Source organism: Echiichthys vipera (assembly GCF_963691815.1).
Source record: "Echiichthys vipera genome assembly, chromosome: 12".
Classification (NCBI taxonomy): domain Eukaryota; kingdom Metazoa; phylum Chordata; class Actinopteri; order Perciformes; family Trachinidae; genus Echiichthys; species Echiichthys vipera.
The window spans coordinates 16,426,020-16,446,227 of NC_139837.1; the positions used below are offsets into that span (position 1 = coordinate 16,426,020).

The 20,208-nt window shown below is 44.2% G+C and overlaps 1 protein-coding gene across 5 annotated transcripts in view; it reads left to right on the forward strand.

Annotated features, from left to right (window-relative positions):
* esrrb (estrogen-related receptor beta) overlaps window positions 1–19,979 on the forward strand; it is a gene marked incomplete at its 5' end in the record, with an annotated part of 40,122 nt that extends 20,143 nt beyond the window's left edge. For 3 of the 5 annotated variants that reach the window (XM_083923788.1, XM_083923789.1, XM_083923785.1), the window contains 5 exons: window positions 284–400; window positions 6,809–6,919; window positions 7,412–7,573; window positions 16,313–16,582; window positions 19,537–19,979. In XM_083923788.1, the coding sequence (XP_083779914.1) occupies window positions 284–400; window positions 6,809–6,919; window positions 7,412–7,573; window positions 16,313–16,582; window positions 19,537–19,781 (905 nt within the window). In that variant the 3' untranslated portion in view covers window positions 19,782–19,979. Of the gene's footprint in view, window positions 1–283; window positions 410–6,808; window positions 6,982–7,404; window positions 7,574–16,312; window positions 16,583–19,536 lie in introns of all 5 variants that reach the window. The other 2 variants (XM_083923787.1, XM_083923786.1) reach the window with 2 other exon arrangements.
* Between the last annotated feature and the right edge of the window lie 229 nt (window positions 19,980–20,208).

Sequence of the window (20,208 nt, forward strand, 5' to 3'; positions counted from 1 at the left end):
GAACACCTGACTCACAGGCACACTACAGAAATGCTGCCCAATGCTAGTTGGCAAAAGATGATTAATTAGAGAGCATAGAAAGTACACTGCTTTTCATTACATCAGTAGCAGCATCCAATTTACCATTAGGTTTAATTTAGTAACTGGTGAAATGCTTCCACCTCATATTCTACCCAATATGTACATATTTCCACAATCATTTTGTTTCAAATTATAATGTATTGGGCCTTAGACAACTCTGGTTTTGTTGGGGATAACCCGGTCTTCTTCTTCTTCTCCTCAGGTAACATAGAATACAGCTGTCCTGCCACAAATGAGTGTGAGATCACAAAACGGAGACGCAAATCATGTCAGGCTTGTCGCTTCATGAAATGCCTCAAAGTGGGGATGCTCAAAGAAGGTAAGAAGAGTAAGAGCATTTTTATTATTCTTACACCCACAGATACATATACTGTACGTATTTTGGTTTCTAACATTCATATAACATTCATGCAAATAAAGAAATCACCATTGTTCTGATGAGGGAACTGCTAGTGGAACATTACAGCCTCACACACAAGTTCTCATGATAGTTGTTGCGTTATGTCCCAGACTGCTTGAGCAATGAGTCCCACAGTATTTTTCATACCAGCCCAGAGTGAGAGATGCATACAACTGGCTGGCCTGGACAACAGCTCCCAGCCCTCCTGTCCTCCCCCTACCTACACAGCAGTAAATAATGTGCAGTTGAGCTGGGGACAGAAATATGCTGAATAGGTTGATCCTGCCGTCTGAGTAATAGAAATGTAACAGTATTCCGCCTGGAAAGGCTCAGGCCGGGTCCCTGAGCACACACTGGGCACAGTCTCAGCTCTCCCCGGCATATTGATCCACTAAATGTTTTCCGAACATCTCAGCTCTCTTCCTGTGGATGGTTTTTTAAAGTCACGCCAGCAGGGAATTCAGTGACAATTAAACATGCTTCCGATGGATTTGTCTGGCTGGGTTTTCCCCCACCACCACCCCATCACCCTGACCAAGCTCCTTGAGACCCTGAGGCTTGGCTGTTCTTCCGGGGGAGGCACCTATTCATGCTCCCCTTACGCCATTGCATTAGTGAATGCATTCTCAACTGCCTCTCTTTCCCTCTATGTCTCTTTCTCACTTGTTGGTTGCTCCAAAGGGCCAGACAAATGAATAATGAAAGATATGTGGCTTGGGGGTGAAGTGGCGGTGTTATATTTATTCAAGCCTCCTCTGGGAGTAGCTCAGGGACTCTGTGAAGAAATGTGTTTTCCTCGAGTGCTGATGAGTGTGGGTCAGGTAGCACTTGTTTTGTGCAAAGTGTGATTGTCCCTCATGTTTATACAGTAATATAAAAACTGCCAGATAGAAGCTCTGATAAATTAAATTCCGTGCAAACTTCCACTCTTAAGTTCTCTGTCAAAACTCTGTGCAGTATATATATATCCCACCATTATCCTCCCATTATTCATTGGAGAGCAGGATTTATAGATGCATATATATCCGGTCGCCAAAGTCACAGCCCGTATGGATCTCCACACAGTAACAGAATCCCCTGGACTGCATGCAGCCAGATAAAGCTTCAGTGCCAGAAAGACAGAGTAATCGCATTACTATCTGATGAAAAATTTATGCCAATATATCATCTTGGAGAATAAGAGACTACAAAAATATGTAGCCGTGGCTATAAATGAATGACCAGTGTCAGGTCAGAGTAAAAAGGGTGTGAAACTCAAATATGCATACTTCGGCTAAGCCCAGGGTTCTAATGCTGCACACTTTTGTGTGTTCAGCATATTCCCAGAATAAGAATGACCCTCCTACACAGCGGTTGTCATCACCATAAAGCAACTATTATCACAGACTGATTGAAGCCTTGCGTATGTGTTGTCATAGATCTCTCTAAATTAACCAAATTCTGTCAGAATCTAAATTATCATTAACAAAACAAGACATTTGTCATAGTTTACAGAGAGATGTATGAGGTACATTTTTTGCGTAAGCTCTGCCTTGAGGCCCGGAACTTTAAATTGTCAGCAAGACGAAATGGAAAGAGAGACACATAGTCTCTGTCCACTGTAAGCTCTATGAAGCCGTCGGCTCAACGCCATGCTCAGGCACAGGAGTGTGGAGATGGCCACCGCTCATGTGACTGAGGTTGCCACTTACTTTCATTACTGCAGAAAGGTCACATTGTATCTCAATGGAAAATCACCTAATTATAACTTTACAGCTCCAACAAAGTACAGTGCCCCCCCCCCCCCCCCCCCCCCCCCCCCCCATGAAACAGGAGTTTAAATCCATCACTGTCTCGGAAAGAATAACAATATTAGACGTCGAAATTCCATTTTATTTTTATTTTGGTTTATATTCTCAGACGATATCAGTATCCATTGAGCAAGCAAAAGAACACCCTTATCTCAGAGTGTGCTAAGAGGTGTAAGAAAAATGGTCTTCGAAGATCAGCAGTCTGATTACAGGAGACCTGCCTAAACCCTGCGTTGAGTTGCTGTACTTTCCCTTGACTGTATAAAGGAGGAAGTGATCAATAGAAGAATCAAATGTCAGGGGCAACAGGTTTTTCCTCTGATCAATGAAAACGGATCAGAGCTTAGAGCAAGAGAGAAGACAAGATACTATTGAGAGATTACATTGACATCATTCAGTGGCAGTTGCTCTCTGCACTGACTTCCTTTCTCCATCACTCACTAACACACAGATCCCTCCACACACATGGCTGCACACACACACAATGCAGAAAAACATTTAATTTTTGTGACGTTGCATATATGTTTTTTTATCAACTCATTAGCAGCATTGGGCAAAAACAATAGCTTTTCATTCCATTGTCGTCACTGTGAAACAGCGCTGCGTGTAAATGTAGAAAGTATCCTGTACTCTCGTATTGTGAGAGAATGGTGTGACAGTCATGAAAATTAGCTGATCAAAGGAGCAAAGTGTGTTTGTGCTGATATATAATACAGCTCTTTTTGTTCAGCAGGCTGGCATGCAAAGTTCAACCACATCCCACAATAGCCCCGTCATAGCCACATACACAACAGATATACACAAACCACACACATCTCACATGTACGTATAGTGCCTGGAATACTACATACAGTACGTAAATATCTGTGTGTTTGTGCACAGGCTGTCTATCCCAGTAAGACAAATACAGTCTGTGTCCAAGATTCAGAAATGTCAATAGTAAAGCAAGTAACATAGAAGCTTGTGCTGAGGGAAAGCTAACTTAATATGTTTTTTACAGAACTGTAATTTAGAGCAATCTAGAGTTTATATTAAGTACCACTAATATATTATATTAGTCTTTTCAAAATGCTGTTTGAGCAGGGATGTCAGCTCACTGGGGATATTGTAGCTAACCTGTAAATGGACTATGCGACGAGGGTGTCAGTATGGCAGCCCCTGGGGTCAGCAGAAGGGGAGGAGGGCAATGCGTGACAATTTTTTCCGCTACCCTTGCTCATCACCACTCATGATTAAAAATGCTGCAACACACTTACAAGCATGCAAAGCTGGCGACAGGGGCCCTTTGAAATAGTGCTGACGGCAGTTTAGCGGAGCGGCTTCCTTGAAAGGCAAGGTTCACCATGCCTTGCCATGTGGCCTTCTGATTTTCCCAGCTAAAATAGGGTCCGCCTAAGCCCCCCTTGGCATTGCCAACCATCCCAGACATCCTGACACTTTCCCCAGGGAGAGACACCCAGAACAGGTGAGAGACTCAAAATAAGGGCCCCTACCACGGCCGGCCACACAAAGTGAGTGAAGACAGGCCCTTTTGTAGGAGTCTACTCGGAAGGGGATTATTATTGTTTTTGGAGAGAAAGAAGAGCCCTAGGTCAGCTGGCCCAAGCCCCCACCCCGAGGCCTGCGCTAATCCGTGCACAAATGCCAGCCGCCTTGGCCAAAAGCCCTCTCCCCCTGCACCCTGCTTTGAAGAGATGATACCCGAGCTCACCCGCTGCTACCCTCACTGCACTGTGTAGTGGGCCATAAAACAGTGAGATGACTTAGGAGGAGGTAGTACTCAGCTCTCTTCACACATTTATAACACTCCTACTGTTTACTTTGGAGGGAGCACAACAGACCAGTCAGAGTCAGAAGCTTTGGGTGCCACCTAAGGGACATATAAACCTCACAAAGGCCCCTATAAAGTCCCAACCATAGCGCCCAACAGCACGAGCGAATGAATCTGTCTAGCTGCTCTTAATCACTCTCTCTTCCTCTCTGTCTGTATCTGGCCCTATTGGACAGTCAAATGAGACAGGTTAGAGCCAAGCTTTAATTCTTGTCAGCATCTGTTAATTATGGCCAAGACTGTTCTAATTAAAAGAGGCACCAATCCACCTTCATCACCGGCTTTACAGTGGCTGACACAGCCACAAGACTCAACCGGAAGAGGGGATCATAGAGAGCAGAAACTCGGCCTCTGCCAGTTGGCTCTCACCGGGAGAGCCAGAAGGAAACCATAGAAAAAAGTGTTTTTTGTCCCTGCAGCAGTAACGGGACCATCTCAACTGAATCTGAAACTTCTTAAGCACGTAGCAGCAAGTGGAGTGTGTTTGAAGACTATTTTCAACACACCGTCTCAGAAATTAATCTTTCCTAATGTGTTACAAATAAAAATGAAATTGTCATGGAGGATGATTGCATCTATGTGTGTGTGTGTGTGTGTGTGTGTGTGTGTGTGTGTGTGTGTGTGTGTGTGTGTGTGTGTGTGTGTGTGTGTGTGTGTGTGTGTGTGTGTGTGTGTGTGTGTGTGTGTGTGTGTGTGTGTGTGTGTGTGTGTGTGTGTGTGTGTGTGTGTGTGTGTGTGTGTGTGTGTGTGTGTGTGTGTGTGTGTGTGTGTGTGTGTGTGTGTGTGTGTGTGTGTAAAAGCACAGGTAGTTGACATCAGATGATTCCCTTGTGCTTGCTGGGAAGGATGAAGGTCTGTTGGGAATTGGGGGTAATTAGGTTAGTGGGTTGTCAGTGTCAGGAAATTGAAAGACAATCCTAATCAGATTTATGTTTCTAGGGAATCAAATAATTTATATAAGTAGAAGAAATCTATTCTACAGTTACACGATAATACTGTTTGGTGGACACCCCCCAACATTCAGTGTGAGGGGGAGGGGGTTAAGATAAGTGGAAGATATTTTGCATAAATCCACCATTGAATTCCTCTTTGTTAAATGAAGGCCACCTTCTATCTTACATCATCTGATTTTCCCCTGACTCCCCATTCACCGAGCGACCTCCAATCAACGTGCATGGGACACATCCAAACTCATCCCTTCCAAGAGCACTTGCTGATGGGCAAATTGTATTAGGCTCATTTGCAGTGGCCACACAATGCCCAGGTTTGACACCGTCCTCCCTGTTATAAAGTGATGAAATCATCAAGGAAGTGCTCTGGCTGCGGGTGTTGTTCGCTCAGAGGACGCAGGCGGCTGACAAATTAACTCCACCTCCACCGCAAGCATTTCATTGAGCCTTTCCTCATCCTCCCTTTAGTATTAAATTTGTTTGGTGGGGGTTACATTATGCATACAACGTAAATTGAAGGGATTCTCCCTCTTGACAGGATTAAGATATCAAGGATATTTAGGCTGCGCGGTAGCAGTGACATGCTGGTCCAAATTTGTGGATGCAGGATATAAATGTTTGCATACACTTGCATTAAATAACCAAATACCTGCCCCGGTGGTATCAAATAAATAGAACACCATAGATGAAATATTTTAACTATGTTGAAAATTAATAGAATAGAAAAGACATCCAAATGGAAACATTCTTATCAAATAATGAGATAATAAATAACTTATGTTATGATGAGAACGGCTTGACATTTACAGTATCAGTGTGGAACATGGCCCCCTAGGTGTGGCTGGGGGTGATAAGGCCTCAGTGCTACTCCAGTGAAAGAGGGGTGAAATAAGGGTCTTTTATGGGAAAGCAATACCTAGTTATCTATCTGCAGTATGACAGCGGATGCTTTGTACAGTGTGTGTGTGGGACTATGTCTTTGCTTGTAGGCTGGTTAAGTTTCTTTTTCTGGATACCGCAAAAGGGCACACTTGAGCTCACACTCCCACACAAGCAAAGAGGCATGTAGCTGGTAGCTAATTAGTATGCAGTCTGCCTCAACCCAAAAGCTAAATAATTAGAGGGCCAGTCTGTGAGATCATTGACCCTGCGTTAAATATTCATATGTTTAGACCTGCTCTGGGCTCAGCTGTGTCACAGTAGACCAACCAGGCATGGACCACATATGGGAAGGCAGCCGTGCCTCTGACACATTAATACACACACACACACACACACACACACACACACACACACACACACACACACACACACACACACACACACTGACACAAACACCCACACACACACACACACACACACACACACACACACACACACACACACACACACACACACACACACACGCACACACACACACACACACACACACACACACACACACACAGACATACACTGAAAGGCAAGCTCACCCGCAAAAAACAAACAAACATACACTTGCGCCACTATGCAGTACTTTTATACATGACATAATACAGAACATCTTAGGGTGTCATCTCCGATCATCATCCTACATGTTTGTTCTAGTGTAATAGAGGGAGTATTTATTTTCATATGTAATACTGTATAACCATTTATCCCAAATTTTTATTAGCCTTTCTTAACTATTTAATTTTCATGTATTTGATATCCCTTAAAATCTGTTGGGGGAAAAAAAGATCTCTAAATCTCACGTCTCTTGTTGTTTCTAACCCAGGGGTTCGTTTGGACCGTGTGCGAGGAGGCAGACAGAAGTACAAGCGGAGGTTGGACACGGAAAACAACCCCTACCTGGGCTTGACGCTCCCCCCTCCTACCAAAAAGCCTCGTGAGTACTGCTTCGTCACTTGCCCATTGTTTCTCTCTCCTCCGCTACCCCTCCTCTGCCAGGTAAAGCTCAGGCAAAATTCTAGGCCAGCCTCATATTTCTTCTGTCTCTGCCATGTTTGGGCGGTTGAGAGATCATTGGTCAGAAAAATAGGCCAGGTATTGTTTCAGTCAGATCTGAATTATCATAAGTCTATGGGCTGATGACCGATTTTAAACAACGACAGAGAGTTTTAGGACACTCGTGTCACATTTTTTTCCACTTGCATGCATTCTATAGGGATACTTCACTTCAAACAAATTCAAGCTCCATCCATTAGTTTGCATAATGAGACAGAGAGAGAAACTTTGGAAAGTGAGACCACCATTCTACCGTGTGTAACAATGCCCCAATGTTTATCAGGGCGGTGCATCTTTGTGCCTCGCTGAGCTTTGCAGTGATATGACCTTTGACCTCTGCTTTGCTTTGACATCCTTCCTCCTCTATCCTCAGTCACAAAGATAGTGTCTCACCTGTTGGTGGCGGAGCCAGAGAAGATCTATGCCATGCCTGACCCCACCATGCCGGAGAGCGACATCAAGGCTCTGACCACGCTGTGCGACCTGGCTGACCGTGAGCTGGTGGTCATCATCGGCTGGGCCAAGCACATCCCAGGTATAAAACAAATGAGTTTTTCTTTGTTTCTCTTCTCTCTCTCTCTCTCTCTCTATCTCTCTCTCTCTCTCTCTCTCTCTCTCTCTCTCTCTCTCTCACTGTGCAAGAAATAGCAATCAATAGAGTACGTCTAAAACCACTGCATTGAACGGAAAGTGTTTGTGTGTGTGTGTGTGTGTGTGTGTGGGGGGGGGGGCAGTGCCAATGCATGTTGTAATCACCAGGGAGATAAAGTTGGGGACCTGCCCAACCAAACAAGACATCATATCACACACACACACACACATGCATGGACGCACACAAGCACGCATACATTGAATTATTGATGGGCATAATCATGTTTCTTCCTTGCCCTGTAGACATTCTGATAGACGAGGTGTTAGGTTATAAGAGGCTGTTGAATTAAGGATACAGCACCTCAAGTCAGCAGAGATTTTGCTTCCTTCAAGAGTTTTCCTCTGATTTTGACAGAGAACACATTGTTTAGCCGCTCTTATTTTTGCAACCGAGGCAGATTCTCCTTGATCTTTAGCTTGACCCCCATAACTCTATAACATTACGGGGCTGTAGGGATGGAGGGGTAACAAACTAAATGAATGTGTCCCTCAGCGGCACCTCCATAACCTCTTCTTCTCATCAGCATAACTTGGACAGGCACAGAGCTGTCAGCACGCTGGAAATGTGCGACATCATCACAGCACTGACGCACACAAACCTCTCTCTCTCATATACACACACACAGGCATACAAGAATGTGCATGCTTTTGAACCATATCAGTTAAATTCACAAGATAAATGTCAATCCCAATTCATAGATTAAGAAGGTTAATTTATTTTCAGTTCAGTGACGTGGACTCTAGCTGACCTCGGGCAGGTGCATTTTGTACTGAAAAGGTATTAGAGTTCTTCTCAGAAGAAGGGGTATTAATCAGGTACAGATCTGATAGTAAGGAGATTAGAGATGGATATGCTACCAGCTCATGGCTTCAGCCCTGGCCCCTTGCGCGTCTATAGAGTTTGGATCAGTCCCCACGGGCCCTGCATGGTCAGCACACTGAGAGTTTAACAAGGAGCTTAGTCAGGACCGGATCACAACTGACCCGATAACACACACTCATTGTTGTGACCCAAAAATTACACCAGTGTCACACGCAAAAGCGATATCATTCTGCTGAGTGCAACCTGTGCAAACATGGTGGTATCTCTCACCAACACACACACATATGAAGAGACAGAGAAGTGTATGTCATCCCTTTATATTTTACTGTTTAAAAAATGTGGATTTTTTCACAGGTCATCTGAGGCCAATGAGTGCTTTGAAGCTGGTGTAATGAATACAGCCACCACATTAATATACAGTCAGAGCTAAAGGCTTGACATATATCCTGAAGTGCATCATGTTGATGTGTGTACACTCTAGCTCGGATTTTGTGTGTCATAATGTTGAAGCTCTGTTAATCAGATTACACCAACACGTTTTGTACAGTGGATAGATTCGTACCGTTAATGGGATTTGCCACACAGATTGTTGCAGAGGACTTGTCATTCCAACTGCGTTGATAATGATCATTTAACCCAAAACCTGACACAGTAAGCCCTAAGACTGTTCCAACTGCGAACGAGTACCTGGAACTGGACAGATGCGCTAAACAATGTGCAGCACCTGAGAAATGGAAGTCTTAAAGAAGATTATTCTGATCTGCTTCTTTATAAATAAACACTATTCACACTTCTGCGTTTTAATAATCATATTTGGTCTTTTTTATTTAACTGATATTGTAAAATCACACATATTCATTTAAGAATAAATAGACTGACTAAAGAGTGCTCAGTCTGTGTCTGTCCCTTTGGTGGTGTCTGTATTAGGACAGTGGGTGTCCTCTGGCCATGAAATGGCTGCATAATTGAGTTGTACATGGCTGAACCTGATCAGAGACGGTTCACTGGTTGAGCAAGACTCCATGCACTAACAGTCCAACAACGGTACCCCAGGGTAGCCTACCATGCTCGTTCCTACTATATTTCTCTCTCCATCCGCTCCGGGACAAGAAAGGAACAGGGGGAAAAAACTGCTGATTGCATTCTGATAGATTTTTGCAGCCTTAGGCAATGGAATTAAAAAGATTAACAGTTCATTATGAAGTAGACCACATTGATTAGCCATTGACAGATGGGCCAATGACTAAAGTCCAAATGTAACTATTTAAATATCACGAAAATTGGTACTTACCTTCTCCCAATTGATTTTTAATTTCCCCTATTCTCAGCTAACATTTGAAAACCCGTATCAAAAGTGGCATAATGTGGAGTGGAGTGGCTCTATTGCGTTTTAATTGGAGGACCATTGGAAGATATCAAAGCTCTATCATTAGTGTAGATGGTATCTTTGCCTTACAGGGTCCAATGTCAACTTTGTCATCCCAACTGTATTGAGCTCACCATGAAAGGTCAGTTTGCATATGTGAAGTGCTTTTCAGCTTTAACAGGTTTTTGTTCTATGATTTCAGATGGAATAAGAACACAGTTAATCAATCACATCAGGCGCACTTGTTAGCATCATAGTTTAATGAGGCAGATATTGAAGGCTGGTGTCACATATCAAGACCCTATTCACAGGTTTGCCATTGCCAGATTGCAGCCTAGCCCTCATTCTGAATCTGCCATTGATTAATTGATAATCACCGCAGAGCTTTTGGAAACTAGTGTCATTGCTCCAAATAGCACCATGAAGCAGAGGCCAACGCGGCTGTTGCCTGAGGGTGGTAGGGTCATTAGGAACAGTGTTAGGGGGATGCTGACAGATGGCTTGTTGCTCCTAAGGTGCTAAGAACCTTTGACACACAAACTGTCCACTGTCCACCCCCCTGGCCCCCTTCCATCCATAGAGCAGCATTTCACTCTGTCCCTGAGGTTTAAGAATGTATATACTGACAGCTTCAGTAGACTTGAACCTGTTTACCACCTTGACATTGCTGCTTTCTTCAGGAGTGGCGGGACACCAGGCTGACCCCTGTGGCCTCATGCCACCCTACATTGCTTCCCATCCGCGGTGGGAATGTGTTCATATGTAAAAAACTGGCATGCATGCTGCTTATACAAGGGGTACTTGTTGTTTGGTGTTTGCGCTTTCCCATCTTCCCAGACCTGAGTGTTTTCAGCTGGGAATTCTCTCAAGGCTAAAGGGCCATGCAAACATTGACTGTTGCTGCTGCTGCTGCTGCTGCTGCTGCTGCTGCTGCTTCTACTTTGCTCCTACACAATAAAATATATTTTTGCTCTGGCATGTCACCCCTACAATGCAAAATATATCAAATAAATCAAACAGCAGCGTTTATGTAGTTCATTTATGTAGATCTTTTTTAAATGCTACTTTAAAAAAACAAAACATCCTCCTTGTGTTATTGCTTTTTTCGGTATTATATTCAGAGCAAATTAAACTAATGAAATAGTCTTGTTGGCATTGTTCTATTCATTACTGGTGTTTTGGGAATATTCATCATCCGTGCTCTATTGGATTCCAGCTCATCAGCTCCGCATGTGACAGACAACCGCCTGGCGGGTTAGTTGTTAGCATGGAGGCAGCGATGTTAAAAGGAGATCATGCCTTTTGTATGTTGTCTTGTTTGTGTCAGCGCAACCCTCCACCATAATCACCCACCCATCCACCCATCAGCCCACCCTCCTCCAGCCCCCTCTGGGCTCCTGTTTTCTCTTTGCCATTAAATTGTGAAATCTACTTACTGTGTTGCCAGCCTGATCCCACTCAAGCTGCGTAATCTCCTTGTAATAGAGTGTGAATACTGCCCGGCAATAAATCAGCACCTCATCAGTGCACTTTATTAAATATAGACACCAACAGACAGCTCTTAGTATATTCAATTTACCCTCTGACGTAGGCTTCAACACAGGAGATAAAGATAGATTGAGCAATCAGGTGGATGCTGAGGCCTGAAACCAGGCAGTAGAGCGGGAGGAAGGCGGAAAAGCTGCAGGGAGATTGAGATGGGGGCGTATTGGAGGCAGACAGGCAGTCAGGAGTATGCAGGTCCAGAAAAGGGACATCTGCCAAGCAGGGTGGGGGAGGGCTTTGTTTAGTTACTGTGTCACAAGAGCAGGTACATCCAGCATCACAAATATGTGTGTGCACTATTCATATTGTCACCAGGTTAAATCTGTATAAAATCTTAAACTGTAACATTTTGTGTCGAATTTTGTGTCATACTTTATGTAAAAGTGCTTTGTAGGATATGTTTTATGCTGATTTGCCTTTAAGTGATCATCAGCAGAGCGCCATCCCTCATTAAGCAATGTTGCTTGATGACAGCGGAGATAAATTATGTGTAATTATGGCAATGATTAAAGCCTGATTCGTCCTCCTGGTCTTTGGGGTTTAACAGAGATATGTAACGTCAGTATTGGGCAGTGGGACCCTAGGGAGGGCTAAAGACTTCTCTGTTAGGGTCAGGAGGTCATAGGGTGCAGATTAAAACAAGGGGATTACTGTATTTAACGTTCTTCAACCTCATAACGTTCACAGGCTACTGGTCAAATCACCCATTCCCCAGCTACTTACAATGGGATAATGGACTGACTGGTTATCACGTTGGAAGAAGGCAGATAGCGGACTCTCCTGAAAGTCAGCACTGGAGCTGAAAGAAGAAAAAATCAACCCTTTTTTCACCGAGTCAGTTCAGTTTGTGTTGACATGATTGTGTCCAATATAAAAACAGCCTTTGTGTCATCATATCAGCGTCCGGGGAAAGCTTGCAGCAAACTGAGCTGTTTGTGTTGTACATGTGGCTTGACTACAGGTCACATTATTTATGTCAAGCACAGCAATTTATTACCAAGCTGCTATTGATTGGGTCCTCCCGACGCTGTCATGTAAATTCAAGAAGAATCATGCTCGACAGCTGCACACACACACAGTCCCACACAAACAAGCCTGCGCGCACAGACACACACATATTATGAAGCTGCTCAAAATTGCCCTTCATTCCTGTATCGGTTATACACCTCACACCGTAGTGCGCCACTCTGTGAGATCAGAGGAATTTATACAAATCAGAGGTGCATACATTTTCCCCTTGTCTTTTTTTTTTTTTTTAAACCACCATCTAAAATAAAAAGCTTTGATATAGAAAAAGCTTATGGCAGCATGATCTTTCAGCTTAGATTGAGGTTAGAAAAAAAAAGACGTGCTGAACCTCTGGGGTCCTGTTAGGGGCAGTTATACTCTAACTGGAGCCCAGAGAGCACTTGACTTGGCTGGGGTGAGATTGCCGCTGGGCAGAAGTCTTCCGGGCCTGCTTGTCCTTCTGATAGCTAGCCATGATAGATCAGCTACTGTCCAGCCAGAATTACTCTCTTTCCTCTTTCTATCTCCCTCTTCCTTTTCCCCTCATGCTCTGGTCCCCTTTTTTCGTGCCTGCTCTTGCTGCTCTCTCTCCTTATCTCCCTCCTCTCTGGCCCATATCTTCTCCTCTCTTTTATCCTCCCCCCCTCTCTCTATTGCCATTTTTTTCTTTTTCTCTCTCTCCCTCTGTCTGCTCTGTTGTCTGATTGAGAGTGAGTTACGAGGGGGCTGCAGCTGGAGGGGGCCACTGTGCCTCGTAATTACATCTCTTTTTATTACCTGCGCTAATGGCCCTCGGGGAGAGGGAAACAATAATAAATTAATAGAATATGAACTCCAGCTCAACAGAAATCTACAGCATTTCATTTTGGACCGTCCTGTGCTCTGGCAGATGAAACGGTGCTCTGATTAATCTCTGTGAGGGGGTTTGAAGCAGCCGTGTGTGGGTTTGGGCTGCCCCCTCCTGCCCATAGCCGAGTGCTTTTGGGGAGATAAAAGGAGAGGTGATGGTTTCGGCTTTTGTTGTTGGTCTTTAGTGGTCTTGTTTTCACCCTTTGAGCTATGAATGATTGAGTACTGATGCAGTTAGTGGTCAGTTGTGTAGTGTTGTTCCTCTCTCACCTATATTTATTTTTGTTCTTTCTGGTTAATTGAACTGAATTTCATGAAGGATAAAATACGTCACATCTGATCATTTTGAAAGTGAAAATCCCTTTGAGGCATATGATTGCTGTATGAGCAGGGTGCTTAAATCAAAGTGAACGAAGAAATGCTCTGCATGGTTATTATCTCTGTATACCTGCCACAAAGAGTTCCAGAAAGATTCCTGCCGGTGCACTCAGCAGTGGAGTGGAAAAGGCCCTTCAAGCGCGCAGACAGGCTTCTCTGATTTGGTCAATATTGTGTCATGTTTGGTCAAACCCCGCTAAGGCAGTGGGCTGGAAATGAAGATGTAAATATTGATATTTCATTAGAGCAAATCACCCACTCCGACGGCACTTAACCGGGCCACCTTCAGAGTGTGGCGGCCGGAGCGCCATGTGACCTGCGGAGTCGGGAAGTCACTTCATTACTCGGTTAAATTGAGTGGAAAAAAGCGAGGCAACGACACAAGATCCCATTTGGAGCGATAATTTAGGCCCTGAAGAGAGGGGATGGAGCAGGGGAAAAACACCACCTCTCCATCTCACAACACTGGATTAAATTCAAGGACTTTTAGCGTCAAAGGTAATTGTAGGCTGCTGGGCTGCATGTGTGCATATGGTTGAGAGGTGTCTGCTGTATCAGAACAACTCTAAAGCCTCTCCAACAAACCCTGAACAAGGCCTTCACACAGGCTGTCACATTGGGAGCAGCGCTTTAGTTCCGCTTCAGTCCTCCATGGCATTAAAAGGCTAGACAAAGCCTTGCCTGTGATTGTGATGCCAACCTGATGCGGCAATCAAGACCACGTCCACGCTTGCATGACAATTTCCCTCCGGCCAGTCCACACTCTGTACAACTTAATGGCCACGTATGCAGACAAGGAAATAACACAACAAAAGATTTTTAGATTCAGTCTGGATGTGTGTAATGGCACAGGCCTTTACAAAATATGGCTTATTGCCTCCACTGATAATAGCCAAGTGTTTTGAGTGCTTTCGGCAGTTTGCTTTGTTGGGTCTAATTTGGGCTCTGCAGACCTCTGACCAGTCCAGTCGGGCACACGCACCTTTCTGTTAGCACTCTATTCTACTGACTATTGATTCCCCTTCAAAATGTGAAGGCCCTCACATTCTGATCACAATCTGTTAATTAATGTATCCTCCAGCTCTTCCCGTGCAGTGGTCATCACCACGATAAGGGAAATTGAACACTCAGGTACTACTCTCCCTGGCTCTTCTTTTCTTTCTGCTGGTCTCTCTCTCCGTCCTGTCTCTGTTTCACTTTCTCTCACGCTCCCTCGTCATGTCTCTTGTTCTTGTGTGCGTATGTGTGTGTGTGTGTGTGTGTGTGTCTGTGTGTGTCTGTGTGTGTGTGTACGTGGTGTCCTGGCAGGAGGAGATAAATATCAGGCTGGTGGCTGCACCCCAGTGAGATCTTTTATGTTTAAGAGAAAATGTGGGGAATAGGTGTGAGTGCCCTGGTCAATACTGTAATCTATCGCTTCTTAATCACACAGTGGCAGGGAGTGTGGCAACAGCAAACTTGTAAAAGTAATCATATTAATCAGGGGCGGAGCTGAAGAGGCTAATATGCTGTCAGAATGGGCTGCCTGCAGGCATGCTGTGCAGGAGGAGGGGGAGGTGGGTGAGGGAGGATAAAGAGTGGTGGTGGTGGTGGGGGGGGGGGGGGGGTCATGCAGTTTATTGACAGCTGAAGGGTAGTATGAAGGGAAAAAGGATGAGATGGCTATCTTCTCCTCACTCTCTCTTCCTCTCTCTTTTTGCCTTTACCCTTTTTTTAATTTGTTTGAGTTTCTCCCAGCTCATCTTTTGGGGATCTAGCAGTTTGTTTAATGTTCTATTCTGAGCATATGTAGAGGTGTTGAAAGGGAAATGACAGCGGTTTGATGTGCCCGAGCCAATTTCAGCTCATCCAGCTGCTCTTGGAGAATGAGGCCCTGGGTTTACGCAGGTCTTCAGGCTGGGCTTGAACCACGTGACCTCTTATGCTCTGATGTGTGTGTGTGTGTGTGTGTGTGTGTGTGTGTGTGTGTGTGTGTGTGTGTGTGTGTGTGTGTGTGTGTGTGTGTGTGTGTGTGTGTGTGTGTGTGTGTGTGTGTGTGTGTGTGTGTGTGTGTGTGTGTGTGTGTGTGTGTGTGTGTGTGTGTGTGTGTGTGTGTGTCTGTGTGTGTGTGTGTGTGTGTGTGTGTGTGTGTGTGTGTGTGTATTTATGTGCATACATATAGGTGTCACGATCCACGTGTGTGGGTTTGTTTTCCTGGTTGACACGATGATGTTTGTGTATCCGTGGGCATGTGTACATATGTCCCCTCATCACCTCCTCCCGCGACACAGTGGATGTCATGTCCTCAACCCCTACAATGAGAATGTGTCTCGGTGCTAATCCCCCACACCAATAGAGGTGTGACAGGATACAAGGGGTAACCACATGGCTTTGTGTATCCCGGACCTTTGCACCGATTTACTGTCCTCACTTACAGTAAAGCCCACTCAAGTGCTCTGACACCAGCTTCAAAGAGGACCTTCCACTGTGCATTTAAAATTAAACACCACTCGCTAACATGTGCCTCGGCATGTATTCCAGGCTACCGGGGCTTGACAAGTCGAGTTTGGTTTACTGATCAAGTCAAAGTGCCGTCTGTTCTTTTACTTTGAAATACTTTCTTGCAGTTCTCCTGTCCCCCTGTCCTCATACAGTTTCTCCCTCTGTCCCTCCAGGCTTTTCCTCTCTGTCTCTGGGAGACCAGATGAGTTTACTGCAGAGCGCCTGGATGGAGATCCTCATCCTCAGCATCGTGTTCCGCTCGCTGCCATACGAGGACGAGCTGGTGTACGCGGAGGACTACATCATGGATGAGGAGCACTCGCGGCTGACGGGTCTGCTCGACCTCTATGTCTCCATTCTGCAGCTGGTCCGCAAATACAAGAAGCTCAAAGTGGAGAAGGAGGAGTTTGTCACCCTCAAGGCCATCGCTCTCGCCAACTCAGGTGGGGGGTCTGCAGCACACTGACGCATCATAAATAACATTCAGGTGTCGTGACTTTTCAGTGAAGCAATTTTTATTTCAATGAAAACGATAGGAAAAAATTACAATAACTTTAATTGTCATTACAAAAAATAAAACATCACAGTAATTCATAATAATGATATAACAATCTTGTTAATAATATGAAAACAGAAGATCACTATTATTGTAATTTGTAAAAAGTCCTCTTGTTAACCTTGTACATAAATAATTTATTTTAACAATATTCAGAATAATATTTTTATATATTTATAATTTAGAGGCACTTTCAAAGGAACGAACCTGCCCTATAGCAGTTATTGGTTTACACAATACAAATTATTTTTGTTTTAAAAACAACTCTATATTCACTCACAGAAAAGACACATAGTCGATTTTTTTTCACAATAAATACAAGCCAAAAATAAAATTCATTTTTTTATAATGATAAGTGAAGAATTAAGCCTTCTTACCTTATGAAATAACAAATTAATATATAGACTATTTATGAAAAATACACCTTTTAACATCAAAACTTTATTACTCACTGAGATTATTTCACTTTTCCCTGACTGGACCAATGAGTAATGCACAGCAGACAGTAAGGTATTGTTTGACACAGTTTCAGAAATGACATTTCTTAGTTTTTCCAGAGTTTTCCACTGTAACCTTTAGTTTGGAGCGTGAGATGGAGAGATGGAGAGAAGATAAGGGCAGTGTATGGGAAAGAGGGATGGAGGAGTGAGCTTTTTAATTGAACACCTTCCATGTTGTGGTATTTCTCCAGCACTCCCTCTCTTTCTCCATCTCCATAACAGTAGCTGCAGGGCACAGCAGCCACGGGAGATAAATTTAGCATTTCATTAGGAGCACGGGGGCTGTCAATAAAATGTGTTAAGTCGAATGGAATGAGTATCAGGGAGTGATGGCCCTCGTTTGTTCCAATGCGAAGACGGCACGCTGCTATTGACAGGCTCCTTTTGAGAAGGCAGGACCTGTCCCACACTGATCAATGCACGCCTGGGTCACTGGGCTGCTTTCCCTTGTTTTGTCCGGGGCTGAAAAATGAAAATGCTGATGGAGGGCCTTTTCTTTCAGACAGAGCTTTGGTAGGGAGGTGGGGTGTGGGAGAGAGGAGAGATGGGGGTCGAGGAGAGAAGGAAAGAGGAGGAGGAGGGTGTCCAGAATGTTAGAACAAGGTCTCTGGGAGATCGCTCTCTTGGGAGCCCCTCTGTCTGACAGCTGTGAAAATTCATAGCAATTGATTTTGTAATTAGCAGTTTATCAATCGGATCGACGTAGGCTCACTGATGGATTGCGAGGAAATTGTTTCTTCAAAGTTGTTTTTTTACGTCTACCCCTCCTCCAAAGACTACAAGCTGCGTGCTCACTGTCTCTTGCCCTCTTTTCCTGCCGTCATCTGTTGAGATGTCTCTATCGCTCTTTTTATTTCCTCCTCTGTTTCCCCTCACTGCAAAACATTCAATTGTAATAGGTTCAAATCAGGTTTATTGCTAAAACGTGTTTGCGAGCATGAAAAATAGAAGAAAATATGAGTTTGATTTGTAAAAATGTGGCTTGTTAGGTTGTGAATCCAGCCTCTGTGAAAGGAACAAGAGATAATTATGTCACACCACATCCTCATCTGAGATTTCTTTTTTGTGCCTTTTGTTCTTCCATCCTCCCCCCTCTCACCTCCCTCCCTCCCACAATCACTTTACAAAACGACCTACTTCATTTTACCACTGTGGATTTGAAAACCGTCAGGGTGAGAAATGTCTCAAGGTCTTGGGAATACAGTTGTTCCAGTCAATGAATTTGGGGCGAAGTCTGAAATCTGTTTTGCCTTTTATTGTCCCGTGTGGTAAAATATGCACCGCCAAGGTGAGACGAGTCAAGCAGCCAATGACATGCCGCCACCGGAGTGTCAGACACGGGTTAACCAGTGGGAGAAACCGCAACCCCGGACTGTCCCTGAGAGAGGCTTGGAGATAGAAAGAGAGGCAGAAAAAGGCGAGAATGAGAGGGGAGTGCTGTAACATGATGTACAGTAGGATCAGTAAAAACCGGTGGCAGTGTAGCGAAACATTATAGGAGCGTAGAACACCGGAGAGAAGCCAGACTGAAACTGTAGACTGCTCTAAAACTGTCCAGGAGGCAGGAGAGAGATCTGGGCTGACTGAAGCTGAGAGAGGCACAGCTTTTGTTCAGTACAATATAGAAAGAAAGTAACACACAACATTCATAGGGAAAGTAATATTGGCCTGTCTGTAACTGCTATATTTAGATGACTGTTGTTTTATCAAGCTGTAAAATAAACCCATTAGTATTTGTTTTCCCTCCACTCTGATGGTCCAAAACTCCTTTGAGGGAGAGAGAGGGAAATTAATTGAAAGGAAGTGTTGTATTCATCTCAGGCTTGTTTATGGAGTCCAATTCTCTAATGGAGCCCCTTTCTTCTCCTTGTTTTTTTGTTCGTAAACAATCTGTCCTTTGGAACAGTGAGGTGTTTAATGTGTACTCGCTCAGAACAGATTGGGTGCTATTCATGCCATTGTTACTGGAGGATAACATTGATTTTCAGTCTCACTGGTCAAGGGCCGTACGAATATCCCGCCCAGTCCACCAAAGACTAAATATATAAATAAATGAAATAAAGCAGATGTTGTTTTTGTCTTTTTTATGATCTATTCTTTATCTTGTCAGGGTGTGAGTTATACTGATAATGTGTTCCCTACCTTACTGCTACTGACAGAGCAGTAAAGATCAATCATGAGATTTAATTTAGTTTTAGAAAAATCCATTTCCCATCACTCCTGTTATATTACCAGTGTCTCAAAGTGCAAACTACATTCCATACAAGTTACTCTTTTCCTCTTGTCAAATTTGAAAATCCATCAATCTTCACGCTCCTTTTCTCTGCTCTCATCCCTTCAGACTCCATGCACATAGAGGACATGGAGGCGGTGCAGAAGCTTCAGGACGCTCTCCACGAGGCCCTGCAGGACTACGAGAGCAGCCAGCACCAGGAGGACCCGAGGCGGGCAGGCAAGCTGCTCATGACCCTGCCTCTGCTGCGGCAGACGGCCACCAAGGCTGTGCAGCACTTTTACAGCATCAAGGTGCAGGGAAAGGTGCCCATGCACAAACTCTTCCTGGAGATGCTGGAGGCCAAGGTCTGATCGGAGGGTGGCTGATTGGCCACTGCAACGGCGGAGGGCTGCAGTAGCGATACAGAAAGTGACTTGAACTGGGAATGAGGGTACTCAGTGAAGGAGACCCCCGCTGACTGTGCTAGGCAGCAGAGAGACGGACCTCTCTCGCTCCTCCACCTGGAACCCTGGGACAGTAAATAAAATAAAAAAAACAACAAATGCAAAACTTGGTTATTAGTATGAATATAAAAATGATGCAGATTAATTTAAAATATATAAGAAATACTATGTACAGTAATAATTTTTTTGGTTTTTGTTAATTGTCAGTGGTCATGCTGTATATGAAGAAGGACCCCTCTGCCCCTCAGCATCTTCAGAATAAGTAGTTGCCAGTACTTGATAACAAGAGGTGTCTTTTCTTCAGAGAACTAAAAGTTCCATAAATTTGTTCTGA